The 18,860-nt window shown below is 36.7% G+C and overlaps 1 protein-coding gene across 3 annotated transcripts in view; it reads left to right on the plus strand.

Moving 5' to 3' along the window:
* The window catches only part of AKAP11 (A-kinase anchoring protein 11), a 44,476-nt gene extending 26,142 nt beyond the window's left edge, over positions 1–18,334 (plus strand). For 2 of the 3 annotated variants that reach the window (XM_030476585.1, XM_030476587.1), the window contains 5 exons: positions 1,036–1,191; positions 5,150–5,233; positions 6,005–6,051; positions 8,532–8,692; positions 13,931–18,334. In XM_030476585.1, the coding sequence (XP_030332445.1) occupies positions 1,036–1,191; positions 5,150–5,233; positions 6,005–6,051; positions 8,532–8,692; positions 13,931–14,077 (595 nt within the window). In that variant the 3' untranslated portion in view covers positions 14,078–18,334. The remainder of the gene's footprint in view (positions 1–1,035; positions 1,192–5,149; positions 5,234–6,004; positions 6,052–8,531; positions 8,693–13,930) is intronic. The other variant, XM_030476586.1, reaches the window with a different exon arrangement.
* The last annotated feature ends 526 nt before the right edge of the window (positions 18,335–18,860 follow it).

The following is an 18,860-nucleotide window of genomic DNA, read 5'->3' on the forward strand; positions in this document are numbered from 1 at the left end:
GGTGAAAAGAACTGCTGCTAGTGCTGGTATAATGTAAACAAAATGGGGGGGGAGAAGGGGAGAGTCACCTTTTTATTACCCAGTTGGGTTCTAACTCAAGCTCCATGCTTGTCTGCACAAATTTGTGTTTGCAGTAGCAAAATGTTACCAGTGATATGGTAGGTTAAGGTTAGCTTTTTAAATAGTGAATGTCGGAGTGGCTGCTTGCTGTGGTGGTAGTAGGATGATATTTTTCTTGAACTTTCTACCACTTCACCTGTATACAGATAATCCCAGCTTGCCCTTAAAAGTTAGTTCATAACTGCATGTTCTCATGTTGAAACTTGTTTTATAAGGACTTCAGACTTCTTTAAAATGATCAAACTGGATCATTTGAAGTGTCTTCTGAAGACCACCTTTCATTGAGCGTACTTGCTTGATTATTTTTTGGATAAAAAATTTAAATTTATTTCCTGAGGGGAGAGTCCGGTACAAGTCATGCATAGCAACACTTTCTTGAGGCAGGAAGACAGATCTTTATCTACAGGAAGACCTTTATAAGAAATGGAATCCTAACATTTCAAACACCAGCGCTAACTGCGGCAGTTTGCCTACAGTAGTGGACCACCTAGCTGGTTGTACCAAAAGCAGGCAGGGGCAAATAGCCAAACTGTCCTATGGTGAACAAGTTCAAAAATGGTAAGTTTTCTGTTCGAAAAGTGTACCTTGGTATACAGTCTCTATAAGGCTACAACTCCTTCTATGCTTTATAGCAAAAAATCTTCCAAATGAGAGAATTATTTGTGCCTCTCCGTTTGTCTTCTAGTGAAAGAATTCCAAATAGCAATCCCTGACCTAAGCATGTTGAAATTGCAGATATGTTTGGTTGCTCCGTTTCTTGTGTTGAGAATAGGGTACAAATTAATCACCCCACACCACCCCTCTTTTTTTTTTCTTGGAATTTAATGTGTTTGAAATGGTGTTAAATTGCTGTAAATGAACTAACACAGATTGGCATGAAACACAGTGATGTTTTTGTCTTAAATTTTTGTTTAGCTCTGCTGGAAGAGAAGGATTTCACTCTGTTGAATCTATTGTTAGCCAGCAGATGAGTCTTAGTATTGGTGATGATAGCACTGGCAGTTGGTCCAATCTAAGTTTTGAAGATGAACATCCTGATGAGAGCAGCAGTTTTCTTCACCTCAGTGACAGGTGAGTTAGTATAGTTAAACAGTTATCTTGACATCAAATAACTTGGCATCAAGTGGTTTTCTCCTGGGACTTGGGGAAGAAGGTATTATTTTGTCTTAAACACACAGAGTTTTTTATTAAAAATGGCTCTAATATTATGTTTGTGTTTTCTTACAAAATGTCATTGCCCAGGAATGTTCATACTATATACTCCAAAATATGTGAAGTATACATCGTCATTGATGTCAAGGAGTCAACATCAAAAAAACCGTTCATATATAATTTAGGTATTAGCAAAAGATGCAGGCATTTTAAACACAGCCACCATGTGTTAAATACAATTTTAAATGTACTGTTCGTAAGTTGGGCTTGGAAATACTAAAACTTAACCATTGAGAATGTTTTATGTAAATTCATCTATTCTTGAAAGCAAGTAATACGAGCTTAAGTTGCACGAGGAGCTCTAACATAGGTTTTTCTTTCTTGGGACTTTAATTTATAAGCTATTCTAACTGATACTGGTGGAGTATTTATGTACTAACTATGAGCTTACAGGTGTGTAATACTGGAACTTACCTGTTAAGGGTAGTAACTTTTTCCACAGAGCTTCTCATTGCACTTCCCCTGGCTGATGGAAAACTAACAAAGGTTAGAATGGGAATTGTAAAAACCTGCAGTATCTCTCCCTGCTGCCAGGGAAAATTATGTGGAGAGTTGTGGCCTGAGCTTCTGTGTAAGGAATGTATAAGGAATGAGTAAACTTAGGATTTTTGTAATTGATATACCACTTATGTTATACCACTTATGGTAGTGTAAAAAGTTCAGCATTTTTGTTGAAGAATAGCAGAAATGGGGGAGAGCTTTTTTCTTTTTAGTTAGTCCTTCCAGCATCACTGAAATTAAAGAAAATATGGGACATATGCTTCGTTATGCAATGTACAGATAGGTTGTTTGGCACTGAAGTGAAACTGCTTGCTTAAATGTCTACAATATTTTTTGTTTCACTTAACTAAATATTTTAATCAAACCGCTACTGTAATTTATCACACAACTGAATAATTTTGTAAGAAAATACATTGCCTTAAAGTTATTTTAATAAAACATATCTGTTGAATGAGTGAAAATGAGTTAGCTGTACATAATGAAATTTAGGATATCAGGAAGAATATTCAGCATATTGGCAGTTAGAAATACTGAATAACACATAGGTTAGTTGATGCTGAGGAAAAAAAGTATAAAAAAATTGCTTTAATGCCCATGTTTTATTTGTTGTTTGCTTATCATCCCTAAAACATATTTAAATGAAAATAAGGTGATTTCTGTAATGTGCAAGAAAATCTGTGCCTCATTAGGAGAGGAATGACATTAATTAGCATTTTACTTAGAGAAGGGGAGGTATAATTCAGATAGCATAATGTTGACAGAAGAAAATGTCATGCACTGATTGGTCAGATAGTTGTACAAAACTAGCTGTGGATCAGTAGGAGTACGTGTATTCATTTGTGTTGCTGAGGTTTAGCAGTGACAGGATCTGGAGTTACTGCCCTGAGTAAAAAGATAAGGGGTGAGGGGAGACCTGTAATAAAACAAGATTCAGTGATAACACCCTTGTGTGGCTTAACCTCAGCTGGCAGCTAAGCCCCAACACAGCTGCAGGCTCACTCCACCATGGGATGGGGGAATCAGAAAAGTAGAAGTGAGAAGACGTGTGGGCTGAGGTATAAGAGTTTAATAGCATAGAGTGAAAGCTGCACATGCAAACAAACCCAAGGAATTCATTCACCACTTCCCATGGTCAGGCAGGTGTTCAGCCATCTCTAGGAAAGCAGGGCTCCATCATGTTTAATGGGTACTTGGGAAGACAAACACCATCGCTCTGAATGTCCCACCTTCTCTTGTTCTTCATGCTTTTTCTTAGCATTATATGCTGAGCATGACACCACATGGTATGGAATATCACTTGGGTCAGTTGAGGTCAGCTGTTCCTGGCTGTGTCCTCTCCAACTCCTTGTGCACCCCCAGCCTACTCGCTGGTGGGGTGGTATGAGGAGCAGAAAAGGCCTTGACTCTTATGTAAGCATTGCTCAGCAACAACAAAAACATCCCTGTGTTATCAACAGTTTTCAGCACAAATCCAAAACACAGCCCCATATCAGCTGCTGTAAAGAAAATTAACTCTACACCAGCCAAAACCAGCACAACCGTTTGTGGAAAACTGTTAGCATCTTTTAAGGAAATAAAAAATTGCATGGCAGAGATGAAGATTTGTTGCTTTTATTTCCTTTTTTTACCATAGACTGTTTTTATTACACAGGAAAATGCCATTCAGTCATAGAGGGGGCATTCATTGTGTTGAACATTTGGGGGTTTGTTGTTGGTTTTTTTTTTTGTTCCCTCTCCTCCTCCCCCCTCTTATAGTTAGGACCATCTGTTTAGAAAAATACTGTGCTGATTATATGTAAACCACGTCAATTTGAAACATTTAAATGTACTATCAGGTAGCATTGTTCCCCTGGCAGCTATTTCTTAATGCAAGTAGTTTCCTTGTGTCTAAGAATCTGTCAGCAGTCTTGCTTGTACCAACTTTGAGGTACTAGGTATCATTAGACCAATTTGTTTGTAGTGCTGGTACAACATAATTAAATGGGGTAGTAGACATTAAGCAGGTTTTGCTCTCCCTTCCCCCAGTACTTTCCAGGCTGTTTGCAGTATTCAGTGCATACTGGTATTTGAGACTCCTTTAGCTGACATTTTGAAATTATCTTCATAATAATAAACCTAGAGATTACATTAGTGATAGTTGAAATTGTTTTGGAACATGGGATCATAATCCTCAGAAAACAACACAAGAACACAAGCTCCACTGGTCCAGTACAATTTACCTTGCTTTGCTTACTTCAGGGGGGGAAAAAAAGACATATTTTTGTAGTAGCTCTGTTGAAACATTACATGCCCTCTGTGTCTCAGATCGATACAAAAATTGTACTTCAGTGCTTCACAGAGGATTAAACTGTGTGTAAACAGTAGACCAGGACAACTTGGAAAGAATTATCAAAGCATGAACTCTGCGGTTCCATTTGAATGGAAATACGAATGAAAGTTCTTTAGCAGTCTTGGTCAAGTTGGTTATGCAGGGGAATACTTGTATCTTCTGCTTCACGTACCTGATGTTAGCGACTTAAATTTAGAAATAACATAGTCTTAAGGTTTCTCTATAGGTAATGTATAAGTATGGGCATAGACAGAGGCTTTTCTGTTGGGTGAATCAGAGCATCTAGGTTAGGTTAGAATTCAGAGCAGAGGCTTCTTGCCTTTGTATGTACATAATGCAGAATCTCAAAGCAGATTATCTGAGTTACAATTCCTATGTATACAGTATATGTATAATATCTTTTCAGTATTGTTTTTCCTGGTCTATAAATCCCGCCTATTTTTAAAAGATCAAGCTAGTAGAACAATTTCACAATAAAAAAAAATGTATTTTTTCTAAGAATTTCTTCTCATCAGGCCATTGGAGATCACTACTGCATTTTTGGAATGACATGGGAGGGTGTTATTTGCGCAGTTGTCTTCACAATGTATAATTTTATGAATTCTTAGTCCTTAAGCAAATATTATAGTTGTAATCCATATTCCTGTGAGTAATCATATTGAAATTGTTGAGCTTGTATAAATAACGAGCAATGTGCTTAGACCTGAGGACAGAATTACTGCTAGCACTGATCTGGAAAATTAATGAGTGCAAATGAATGCTACCACCTGTGTACTGAAACTTCGCAGTTTGGCATTATTGTGCACATTGCTGCCTTGAATAGCACTGACAATCACGTTTGCGCTCTGTTCCAGCAAACCTGTTTGGGAAGTTTCAGTGCTTTTTCATTAAAAGTGTCTTGACAAAACAGCTCTGAGGAAAATGAAGGTTGTAGTTTGAGCTATTGTTCTTTTCTAGTTCAGCTGTGTTCTCTTCTTCTCCTGGCAGTAATGGTAACAGCAGTAGCTGGAGCAGTCTTGGTTTAGAAGGGGATATGTATGAGGAGAATTTATCCTTTCCAACATCAGAAAGGTTGGTTGAGTTGAGAAATATAAACCAGATGGGTTCCTCATAATTAATGCATGAAATCATCATTTTGAAAAATGAAAATAGTGGTGTGTTTTTTTTTTGTGCTGATAAATTATTCACACTCTTCTCGCGTAATCACAATATGATTTTTTCATTAATTAATCCATACTGAATGGTTAAATTTTGCTGTGCTAAACTGATGAATGTGTTCTGCTTGCAAAATGAAAGGTCCCTTTTGTGCATGTTCTTGCTTTTAGTTTTACAAGTCTTTAGATTTACTTATTCATGCCTACTAGAGCTTGCTTCCTACAGGATTTCTGATTTTTCCTTTAGCTTGTGGAAACTTTCAAAATTGCTTGGTAATTGATTTTGGTAGAACGCTTACAACTTACAGCTTTGAATAACCTATACGTGTGACATAAGATGGCTGAGCCTTTTCACATATGAAGCAAAACTAAACTGTCCTCCTTAATAAATCTGTAAGTTTTCTTCTTATTTTAAAATGCCTTCATATTACAGTCCCTTTTTAACACCCTTCTCTTGTTTCTCTCTTCTCCCTTTTTTCCCCTAAGAGCAAATCTAGTGAAGTTGTTGATAAATCTTATTCCAACATGAAATGGTGTGAGAAGCAAGGCTTCTTTTCATGATCACTTCTTAATTCTTTTATGATCTTCTTGTCCTTAAACTTTCATTACAGTCTTAGGATTGACTACATTTATTGTGCATATTCGATTATTTGATTGCATTCATATTTCTGTTTTATTTTAAAAATAGTGATGGAACAGAAGATAAAGATGAAGACTCCAAGGATGCTGTAGAAGGTAATGTCAATTCCAGCATATAATACTGTTCTTGACCTGTGCACTCTACATGAATTATTTTGTTAATTTTTTGCTTCTATAGTCTGCAAAACCAGGTGACAATCTTATTATCTGTATTTATCATAATGTATGTCACTCAAGTATATTCTTGTATATATTCCTATATATTCTTGGATTAATACCCTACATGAAATACCTTAATGCACTGAAATTTACAGCAATGGGAAATGCTCGTCTCTGCTGCTTACACATTACTTAATAGCGTAAGTACTCTGATCAGCTTGTTGGAAGTGTAAATTTGTATACATAGAATAACTTCTTTGTAAAATATCTGATAAGGAGCCATGGTAGTGCATCTGCATGGCTGTGTTTGAGATGCTGAAGAAGTGCTTCAAACTGGCCATATTAACCTTGGGAGAGGAGTCATGAGAAACAGTAAAAACCTTGGACTTGATACATTTTCTATAACCTCTTTTGGTTTAGTGAGATATAAAATAGGGCCTATCCAGAATCTTGTTACAGCTTTCTGATTCTTAGAAGACATTTGTGCTGATTGTGATCTGACTGAGGTGCCAGAGGTTGTTAACTCAAATGAGAACAGCCTGAATACACGGTCTATGAGGCTGATTTAAAGATGAGCAGATGTTAGAGCAAATTGTAACTGAGCTTTTCTTTGTGTTGCGTATATTCTAAAAATGAAATAACTGTTTTGAGAAACCTCTGCTACCCTCTTACAGAAGATATTCAGCCATGTTGCACATGTTTAGTCTTGCTGTAAGCAGCATGTGGTTATTTCTTTTGTTTTTCCTTTTTTTTTTTCTTTCTTTTTTCTTTTTTTTTCCCCCCTTTTTTTCAGCCTCCTCGGTAAATGTATGGAAGTGAATTGCATGTCTTAATTTTATTTTTTTTTTAATCAGATCTGACTATAAGGTTATAAGGAAATAAAACTAAATTTTTGAGTATTTTCTTCCTCTAAATAATTAGAATTAAAATATTTTTGGCTCTGTAGGTTTCATCCAGGTTATCAGTATACCATTGCTTTCTTTTGGTCTCAAAATAGCTGTAGCATCTCAAGTGTTCAAATTGCGTGATTAAAATAGTGCTTGATTTTATTTCTTTACACAGTTCAGGTGTCTCCTGGAGTGCAGTAGACTGCTTTATACTGTATTAAGGAATTTCTAGTGAATTTTTTCCAGTTTAATTTCTTCATCTCACTACTGTTTTGAAAAGACTGTTTCTGTTACTTTCATTGTTGGACCATTTAAAGAGTATTATAGGTAGAAAACCTTTATACCTGGTCTTGCACATTTGGAAGCTCTGTTCATGTAATACCTGGAAATGTCTGTCTTTTTCTAAGCTGAGTGCACCTTGTTCACCAAAGAATTTGAAACAAAGCCTTGTTGTTACCAAATGTACGTCTATTTAGAAACACATAAAATTTTCCCAGTCATACATTGCCACAATGCTTTCCATCCACTAAGTGCCATTAAATTTTTAATACTTGGTTCTTTATCCTATAAAGATGTAAGATTTTGGGAGTCCTAGAAAAATAGTGTTACCAACCAAAAGCACACTTACGTTGACTGTTCCACTAGATCATTTTATCTTTCTTTTACCTCCTGGGGGGAATCTATTTCATCTTGCTTAACTTTGCCAGTTAGGACTGAATACCTTGTATACCTCAGTTTACATAAGCCTGACTGGAAGAGTAGTGAGATTGAGGTAAACTGCAAATGAACATATGTTTTTATTGCAAACATATAATTCCTTGTTTCTAGAGAGTTAAGTCTAGGAGTCCAGAAGAAGAGACTTCTAGAACAACTTGGAGAGCACTGTGTATATGCTTAGTTGGTTCTGAGTGTGTGATAAAGGATTGCTGTGGTAGCTGGTTACAGAAATTAAGTGTGGGAACGAAAGATGACAATTTTCTGTGTGTTACTAATGCAACTGTTCTTTCAATACTCTGTTAGTTTTTGGAACTTAAGCTGTAAAGGAAGCATTGAAAAAATTGGATAGGCCTCAGTAAAAACAAGCACTATATTTTGGAAAAACTCAGAGGCAGTCTGATCAGTCTGCCTGTACAGCAAAGAATTCTGAAATACACTCTTTAACAAAATATCAGTACATGAAGGCATACCAAAAAATAGTGGTTGGAAACGGAAATGACTGATGGACAATGTGAGAGCCATTGCTGATCAGTTTATGAAAGGCTGTTTTAGATTCCTTGTACTTTGGAATATGCATTAAAGTTTAGATGTCTTTTAATACTCAGCTATGTTTGCATGCAGTTGTAAATGAGAGAAACAGTTCTTGTTTATGTGAAAATACAGAAACACTTCAGACCAGCATGATGTTTTTCTTTCATATTATCTGTCTGTACTAAATCAAGGTTTTTAAGATAACATAGTCTAAACAGTGACTACAGAGACTTTTGAAAAAACTTGAAGCTATAGATTTGATGATTTTATTTTTAATACTAGGTTTGGAGCAAATACGGAAGGCTTTAGCAATAGTGAATATCGATCTGGAACCAAATCTAGTAGACCCCCAGCTCAGAGCAGCACTTCAGTGGCTGGCAGCTTCTGAAACAGAGGTGTCCGATCTTCACTTTCATGACACTGCTACACGGGAATTTGCCTTTGTAAGTACGTGGGTTTGATGGGTGGTGAGGAAGGATTAGCTTCCTTTCTATTTGCTGTGGTACACCAGCTGCTACTACTTTATTTGCCACTCAATAATAATGAGGAAAATCATTATTTAAACCAGGAGAGGTCAAAGTGGAGCAGCCTGTTCAGTGTATACCATACATAAACCAGCATGACTCAAAGATGAGTTACCTTATTTTACAAGTTATTTTCCTTGTTTTACTCCAAATGGTATACAATTATAGCATTTTTGTTTAGTGAAAAATACAGGGTTTTTTTTCCCCCAAACATTTTTTACTTAGTATTTAATGGTATATAAATTGAATCTGAGAACTTGGTCATGCAAATTAATTTCTAACTTAATATGTTTTGCCTCAGGGATTTTTTGCTAGCAAATGCACATTTTCTTATCAGAAAAAATTTATGTTCTAATTAAATATTACATATGTTTTTATTCTGGAAGCAACTACAACCAAAGCTATTACAAAAGAAGGTTCAATTTAATTTTTAGGTGCCTTTATTTGGTTTTATAGATGGAATTGAGTATGTGACCAAAGAGAAAGCAGAAGTTTAAGGAATTAGGCTTTAGCAATTTGCGTCTCTTTGGGAAGGGTCAACATTTTGGTATGTGTACTGACCTTAGTATTTCCATCACAAACATAGAGGAGAAACTTTTTATTCCTATAAATCATAAAAATTATTCCTTTGTGGCTACACACCAAACTGCACATGACAGTCTGGCATTTACTGCGTTTGACCTTTTTTTTTTTTTTTTTTCTAAATCTTCTAAGGAGTTATTTTAACATTACCTGGATACTGAAAGGCTAACTTAACAGCTGTATAGGCATTGTCTCTAATGATGAGGTCGATAGGAATGATGAATTATCAAAACATTCTTATTTTGTGGCCTGGTAACGTGAACAAGTGTTAACATAATGCCATCAGTGTGTTTTTAGAAAATAAGATCTTGGCAAAAGCAACTTAACGTGTATTAGTTTATAAGGAAGGAAAAGCTTGTTCTCGGTTCTGTAATTTAGTATTGAGTCTTCAACTTGGTGTTTTGCAAAGCTCAGATCGTCATTTCAGGAGAAGAGGGGAGTGATTGAGAAGTAGACATCAGTATGACAAAGTAGACTCCCAAAGTTAGATCAGTGTGTGCACCTGTGGTGCTTAGTCACTATAGACTTGTGTTAAGAGCGTGAAAGGTGCCTAGAGGTCAGTCCAGATCGTACCTGGGCTGAGCTTTCCTAGGAGTGGCTTCTCCCTTTGTAGCCCAGAAGAAGAATGCCGGCTATGCTGGGTTTGTTTTTCTTTTGCCTATATAAACGTGTGGTATGTGTATTGGATCCCAAGAGTCTTGCATTCTTATTTAAAATAACCCAGAAAATTGGGAAATGTTTTTTGGGCAAGTTGAAATACGTCCCCTGTGCTCCTTTTCTGGAGGTTGGTATGTTTGATTTAGAATTATTTCAGAAATATGTTTTGTTGTACGTTTAATTCTGACACTTAGAGTGGACTTCATGCTTTCATAAACTAGAAGGTAGTTTGAGAATACTTCTCTCCATTTGTGTTTTTATTTGAAACTGTTTGGTTTCATCGTTATATTCATATGATCCTTCCCTGTTACAGTCTATGTCTTAACATGAAGAAGAAAATACTTAGCTTTTCTCTTCTCGTGCCTGGCTCGGCATTCTTGAAGTTCTTTTGATGTAAATGAGTTGGGTTTAGTGGCTACAGTCATTCTGACCTTATGAGTTCATTTTGCAATCTTTTGGAGATCGATAAATCTATTTCATGCTTGTCATATGTGAATTGCAGAGTTGTGAATACTTCGGCAGAATAGTGGTGGGACCCACAAGTGTTAATAGTAATCTCCTTTGTTTGTGTATATGAGAGACTGACCTGTACCTTACACTGTAACATAACATGTAGGACAAAAAATAGATGGCAAGCACCTCTTTTTTAATTTTTTCTCGAGTCTGTCACTCTTCTGCCACCTGTGTCTTAGTAGATTTCAAAACTATGATGCTACTATTTGACCCAATACCTGAAGATACACAGGAAAGATGTTATTAGCTGGTTGTGTATCTGAACACCACTATATCTGCCTTAATATACTGAGAAGGGCATTCTGGAAAATAGCAATGTCTATTATTTATGCACTCCTAAAAAATTATAATATTTTTATACTTGACACTTAAGTCATAAATAGATACTGAGCTGACACCTAAAGATAAAACAGAAGTCCTTCATACAGGTAGTAGTCATGCTATCCTGAGAATGTTACAATAGTTAATTGATTCACTTAGTTTTATGGATTAATTTTTAGTTCTCCAAATGCATTATGTTAAAATGAATTGAAATCCTGTTGTTCTCTGCCCCTCCGGGTGGCAGGGAAAGATTACCTGGTTTTTATTCCATCCCATTTCGTAATTGGAATGATCTCTGACCCAAACTGAGGATCTTACATTAGAAATAGTCGTTCTCAGTTCTGTCACTTGTGAAGTTAGACAAGCACCTCCAGAGGGCACTGCAGCCCAGCAGAAAACTGAACTGACCTCAGTATACTGGTCTCTCTCCAGCTATGAGGTTTTGATCATCTCAAAGGTACTTTGGTAAGTACCTCAGTTACGTGGGGAGTGAACCTGGGCTTTAGATCCCATTGAAAACAGTAATTTTCACTATAAGTAGTTAGTGGGTTCTGGAAGGGAGGAAAGGCTTGTGTTGGCTTATCACAGCAGGGTAATGAGCCACTGATGTGGTTGTATAAAAGACAAAAATATCCCTAGCATGTATCAGGCAAAGTACTGCTTGTTGCAGTTGGGTATGAACTCTTACTTAAGGATACATGTTATGCTCAGCAAGGCAGAAAGAAGTTGAACACCTATGTATGACACAAAAAAAACCCCAAAAAACTAGAGCAAAGAACCAGTAAATTAGAAACTTCTTTGAGAAGCCTGGCAGGGTGGATATGCAAGTGCCCAGATTAAAGAAACATATCTATTCAGTTTTTAATTAGACCTTACCTAGATGTTTTAGGATTTCTGGTGTCTGTTTTGAGTAAACCCCAATATTTCATTTGTCTGACAGTATCAAACAGATCAGTCAGCTAAAGAAATAGTGGGAATGAACTTTGAACTCCAAATTAAAATATAAGGATTAGTAAAGCCAGATGCCAGCTCTTTCATCTTACCATGGTGGTATCTTCCTCTTTGGACAGAAGTTTTATACTGTATTTGCTGAAGAAGGTCTTTGGACAGTAGCCAGACTTGCCTCTGGCATAAGAAAAATGGCTATTCTTTTATAAACCAAGCATCTACAAAATTGCCTGCTGTATTCTATAAAACTTACTATTTGTGCTCTGTTCTAAAATCCACAGAAATAACTACCGATATCAGTCTTTTTTTATATAGAAAAGATGTATTTTTGTCACTCAAAAAAAAGTGTTCAGGATACATTGTACTTAAGATTAGAGAGGATCTTTTTTGTTCGCCCAAATTAATTGTTTGCTCAAAACATTGTTTTATACATATTTTTATATCTGTATTTTTCTGTCAGTCCCATCACCTGCCTTGTTGCAGTTGGAACATCACGTAGGTGAAGCAGCAGAGAGAAATTGTCTTCCTTTTAATTTTTTAATAGAATTTCACATTGCAACCTAACAGGTTTCATAAAATCATAGAATGGTTTGGGTTGGAAAGGACCTTAAGATCATCTAGTTCCAACCCCCTGCCGCGGGCAGAGACTCCTCACTCTAGACCATGTCACCCAAGGCTCCCTCCAGCCTGGCCTTGAACACTGCCAGGGATGGAGCATTTACTGCTTCTTTGGACAACCTGTTCCAGTGCCTCACCACCATCACAGTAAAGAACTTCTTCCTTCTATCTAACCTGGACTTCCCCTGTTTAAGTTTAAACACATTACCCCTTGTCCTATCGCTACAGTTCCTGATGAAGAGTCCCTCCCCAGCATCCTTATAGGCCCCCTTCAGACACTGGAAGGCTGCTATGAGGTCTCCATGCAGCTTCTCTTCTCCAGGCTGAACAGCCCCAACTTTCTCAGCCTGTCTTCATATGGGAGGTGCTCCAGCCCTCTTATCATCCTCGTGGCCCTCCTCTGGACTTGCTCCAACAGCTCCATGTCCTTTTTATGTTGAGGACACCAGAACTTCACAGAGTACTCCAAGTGGAGTTTCATGAGAGCAGAGTAGAGGGGCAGGATCACTTCCTTCAACCTGCCGGTCACGTTCCTTTTGATGCAGCCCAGGATACAGTTGGTTTCTGGGCTGCAAGCGCACACTGCCGGCTCATGTTCATTTTCTCATCGACCGACATCCCTTCACTGAAGGTTGTTTATGACAGTTTTTTAAACTTAATGTTTAGAATGTTATGGTAGGGACTGTAAAAGGCAATAAAATCCCACAGTTCCAAAGAATAAGTAGGGTAAGTGTCTAAATTTTGTTTATTAAATGGAGCACTGACATTTGTCCAGAAAGATACAGAGAATAAAGTTTGTTTGTGTGGATGTTGTTGGGGTTTTGTTTTTTGTCATCGTCGTTTGTTGTTTTATGTATATATATTTTTGAGCTAAAAGGTTTTTTTCAGAAAGCTGAACTTGACACATAAGCAAAGGGAGATATGTTTGTGGTTTTTTGTTTTTTTTTTTTTTTTTTTTTTTTTTGCTTGGATCCTGAGCGAAAAAAAATGTTTTCAGCTACAATGATCTCTGCTCCCAAGTGGTAGTTTAACTTAATCCTCACCTTTTCCTCTTCCCCAAGATGTTATAATTTCCCAACCCTGAAGACACTGTTTTCATTGAGGGTAGCATCTGTGTCACCGAAACCACACTATATGTTGTGAAAGGAAAATCCACATCCTTTTATTAAGACTGAGTTTTGTCTTTTTATATGTGCATTATTGGCATGGGAGGGGTGGCAAATGTCTTAATCTTGTGTTCAGAATTTCCTGTTTTCTGCAGTCTTGATGAACCACAGACCTCATACCTGTGGCACCACATCATTTGAAAATGTTGCTCCCTCCAAAAGAAAATTTTGTGAAAACTGCCCTGAAGAAAGATTCTTGCGGAAGTTTTTGTTTTCGTAGATGTGGGAATAACTATTAACTCATTACAACTGATCTCTTCTGAGCTAATGTTTCAAGAATAACTTCTGTAACTGTTAATCAGGATGTGCCGGTCAAAATATTTTGCTTTGTGTTCTCCTGTCTCCCTTTTAGCTTTCCAGAAGACTGCGAGAAAGAGATTGGAAAGTTGGAGATCTCTTGCAAGCAGTGCTGAAATATTGTGAAATGATAGAGAAGGCGTCTGATGGAGAGCAAGCTCCAAATAAATCTTTGGTTGGATGGCTTCTGGAAAACATCTGAAAAATCCAAAGATGTACCAGTCTTCACTTCATTCCTCTTTTGAAAGGAGACAGGAAGAACAGAGATGTAAAGTATAATTCAGCTAATAAATGTTCAAGTAATTGTCAGCATTTAAAAGACATTGAGGTGAAAGTCAAAATAGCTGTGCTGTGCTTTGTGATACTGTGCACATGGTATGTTTATTCAGTCCATAATCGGTATTGTCTGCCCATGCATAACTTGTATTTACTGCTGTGTTCAGACCCTTGAAATATTTATGAAAAAAATCCCTCGTCTGTGATAGTAGTTCAGAGGAGACAGTCTGAGACATGATATTCAGGATTCCTGCTGTGCCAGGATAGCTCTTTTTCCCACTCGTATGTGTGCTGTATTCACAGTGGGACTAAGAGCACTGATGTTCTGGAATACCTTGCTGCAGACAGTGGAGGAAATTGCCAACATTGGCCAGGTGTTATGTTCCCAAGGACACCATGGCCAGGAAGAAAATCATGACCTGCCCAAGTAGCCTCTCAATACAGTCTGGCTTCATATCAAGTTTAACTTTATGTGAAGATGTGAGAGTCTGCTCTGAAACTGTTGAGGCGCAAATACATGTTCCCTTTCGTTGACTACTATAAAGCTCGTAACTTCTGGTAGAAGGGCAGAGTGGGTTGCTGAGCATAGTTTCATACATAACTCTTCAGCAAGGTTCCTGAAGCTTGCCAGTCAAGTTTAAATTGCTAAATTTCTTACTGCAGCTTTTTGTATGCAGATACTTTCATGACATTAATTCTGTGTCAAAGAATTTGTATGCTGGCCTCTCATGTAGATGTGTTAAACGTAGCAGAAACTTATGAGGATTTTGGCCATCTTTTTTTGACTAGTCTAATTCTTTATTTCTTAGCCTCCATATATGAATTTTCTTTGCAGTAATAAAGAGAATTCTGTTACTCAGTGAGCACTTAGGTGTTTAGCAAAGAAAGCTAATTAAAACATAAAGGGGAAATTTCTTGCAAATTGATTTTTTTATTTTTCTTAACTACCTTCAGTAAATTCTTTTGAAGGCACTTTTAATCAAGTCTTTTTAGCAGTCTAATCGGGTCTCTCCGCAGTGCTGCTGACTTGCCTTTCTCTCTGAAGGGAAATCTGGACCTTTACATATCTTGTGGTTTGAAAATGCTTTTTGGGTTTTGTTTGGGTTTTTTTTGTACATCCTTTGAGAGAAGTAGGCACGTGCTGGTAATTGCAAGGTTGCCACCTCAAAACTCGTATCACTTGAAAGAAATTCATGGAGTCTTACTTATTTTGGATGAACAAAAGAATCTTAGTAGCTTTCTCATAGAAAAATATGATGTTAATATGGTGCACAACCTTGTGATCTGAAACAAGGAGAGATAAAGTTTCTAAATCAACTCATGAGATTTAATGGCGTATGTGCAATTCTGATTTCCTCTGTCTGCCAAATCTCTATGAGGTGTCACAATGGTAAACTCAAGAGCGTTCTCCTTGCAATGTCTTTGTGTTTCAGGAAAGCATTCCACTGGTCTTTTTACAGAGACTTGCCTGGGTTTAGTCCTCATTTGTCATGTGGATTTCTGCTTTGCATCTCACAAAGTTCACCTTTCTCACACTGTTAAGATTTTTGATGGTTTTGTATATGTACATACACACGTGCATACACACGTATGTATGTGTATCTGTAAGTCTATGAGATATCACCAAAATGAACTTACAATGTAAATTTTTACCACTAATTTATAATTCTGTTATGCTCATCGTTTATTACCTCACTTCATATATCATTTCACAGATTGAAAGCTTTACATATGCCATGTGACAAAAAGACCAAAAAGCATTACAAGGTCTTTTATCTCATTATAGGCAATATAATGCCAAGTGTCAGGAATTGTTTTTCTCTAAAGCCCAAAGCAGGTTGGGGGGAGAAAGTCATCTTAATTCTTGTATTTGGAAGATGGGGCTAATAACAAATATTTTTGAAGAGCTGTATAAAAGTTGTCAGGATCTAACCCCCTCCTTCCTTCCTTGTTTTTTAAGATTGACTTTCAATGTTGTTTCAGTCAAAATTCTAAACCAGGCTCTGGCTGTAACTTCTACCCTTTAACACAGAAATACTGTACTTGTACAAATTTACCCATTCAACACAAATATTTACACACATTTACCCATAAAATTGAAATATCAAGAAAACAAAATACTCAAAGCAGTGCCTCAGGAGTAAATTTTGCTCTGGGTTTTGGACCTTTGCATTCTCACCAAGTGGAATTTCAGGATGTGAGGATACAGTAGTACTAGTACTGTGTTTCTGTACATGTCCAAAACCAGAGAAAGATCCCGAAGGCACTGCAGATGTACAAAGCTGTACATTAGAAAAAAAAACCTCAATAAAACACCACCACGGGAACAGCCATTTTTAAACTGATTTATTCACTGTGTTGGATTTTATAAATTTGGTGACGCGATTTTTCTTTTTAATTCTCTGGAGAAAGGCAGCAGAATGTGTGATCCCCCGAACTTAGAACTATTCAAAAAGTTAAGTAGACAATAATTGCATTAAAAATTATTTTTGTAAATGGAATCTTGTATTCCGAGTGGATCATATATATTACATCAATTGGTGTTATATTAAGGAAGAAATTGATTTATTAGCCTCTGAGGAAAGTAGCATAGTTTCCAAATTTACATGGGAAAAATATGTTAGAAAATACTTTTATTTTTACTTAAACCAATTTTCTATAAAATGGTATAAAATTTGTTCTGGGTGACTTGACTTTTCTCCTTGGGTCAAAATTGGGAGAGTGTTAAACTAGCCTGGCAAAACTACTATGATAATTTTAATAATTTTGCGGAAACCTTACTCTGGCTATGTGTAACTGCTGCTGTCTGCCATATTAGTGTGGAAGCTGTTATTTTGCTAACGCGAGTCTTAAGTTATGCTATCACTAAGTTTATGTACAACTCCTGACCACAAATACAGAAGTGTAAATGAAAAGTGTAAAAATATGAAGGACCACATTTTGGTCCATTTAAACCAGACAGCTGTGCTTTATAAACAAATGTAGTAAGGTAGAGTTTGTTTCATCTTGCATTTTTTCTGTATGGGAAACCCGACTTGGTAATTTAATTTTTAAGTTGAGGGAAATACATACAATGGTGTTATGGTTCCAGAAGACACTCTGTCTCAAGCACTTCCTAAATTCATTCGGTGTTATGAAAAATGGAAGTGTTCAGATGTATTGTAAGATTCTGTAGAAAAAGCACTTTGAAATTAGTCCCTCTACAAATTAACAATTAAAAGTGGCTATATTTAAAACAGGTTTAAGCATTCAGAATGGAGTACACAAATAATACAGAAGTATGCGTAAAGCCTTAAAATAAAACCCAAACAAAATTCAAACCCATATGCTAAAACTAAAGAGGATTTGCTGTCTCAAAATAAGGATGTGAAGTAGGTAAGACAATGTACTTGAATGCAATTTGTGTAGTATCTTTGTTCTTAAGTTTTAAAAGATTGTGTAAGGTTTTTTTAAAAACAACCAAAAACCAAAGCCTCAGCAGCCCACATTCCGAGACTAATGAGGTCTTTCAAAAATGGTATCAGATTTTAAATGTTTCATTTTTCTAATGTAACTTTGTCTGGGACCTTTTCTATAAAGAGCCACATATTGTTGGAGATGGGAACACAGTAAGTAGTAAACACTGTCACCAGCGCAAACCCCCCCTAGTTTTACACAGTTGATTTGCAAATCAAAATACAAGATTCAGGAATGATTTCAATGTAAGAATTTTGGCTTTTCAGCAGAAGCCACTACTGTCGAGCATTTACTGTACTTGAGCTCTGAAGAGGCAAGTACAGAGCCCAGCCACTGTAGTCACTTTATTTTGTACCATCTTTGTACATTCCTGTTGTACAGCTGGAGTTGTAGTTTTAGAGGGCCTTTGTTCTGTTGTAATGTCTGAATAGTATTTAATACTAAAATTTATTATAATTTGCTGGAACTGCTGCTTATTTGTGCAGTGTTACAGTAATTCACAGCCCAGTTAACGATGCAATTGTATACCAAAAGCAGTTTGAGTAACTATAAATGTTTATGTACCTGTACTCAATGAATATGAAGGTCTTGTACTGTATAATGGTGACGAGTTTTGCCATTTTAGTAATTTAACTATATTCAGTTTTCAGATTATGAACTCCAGATTGCACTAAATTTGTCCTTGTTTTAGCAGTGGCTTAAAATAAAACACATTTCACTGGCTTCAGGAGCACTGTCATTTCTTGTAAATTCAAGGAATATTATTTTTCTTTTCAGCTAACACAGCTAAGGTTGGTCTTGGTCAGTGGTTGCTTGGAGAATGGTATAGGAAATAGTGCATCAGTAGATGGCATACTTCTTACAGAATTAACGTGGTGTCCAGGAAGAATGTGAGAACACTGTTGTACCATTTTTGGGTTTAAAGGTAAACCTGTAGTTCCATTTACATGAAGTAAAGCATCTCATGGATTCTGTGAAGAGATTTTGGGCAAGAAATCCATCCTAATGCTTCAAAACAACTAAGATGTAATAAGCAGTCTACCTCAGTCTCAACTTGCCTAGAAGCTAGGTTTAGGGAGGTTGGATTGATATTTCCATGTGGACTGAGGTTGATCTTTGGCACATTGTACAGTATTTGGGGAACCAGCATAAAAACCAGCTTGAGAGTCTCCTGGACAAATGCAAGAATATGCTGCTAATAAAAATGTTGTATGAAACATGAAGTTTCCTACAAACATGAAGGCTTATTCAAA

The sequence above is a fragment of the Strigops habroptila genome, chromosome 2, assembly GCF_004027225.2.
Source record: "Strigops habroptila isolate Jane chromosome 2, bStrHab1.2.pri, whole genome shotgun sequence".
Classification (NCBI taxonomy): Eukaryota; Metazoa; Chordata; class Aves; order Psittaciformes; family Psittacidae; genus Strigops; species Strigops habroptila.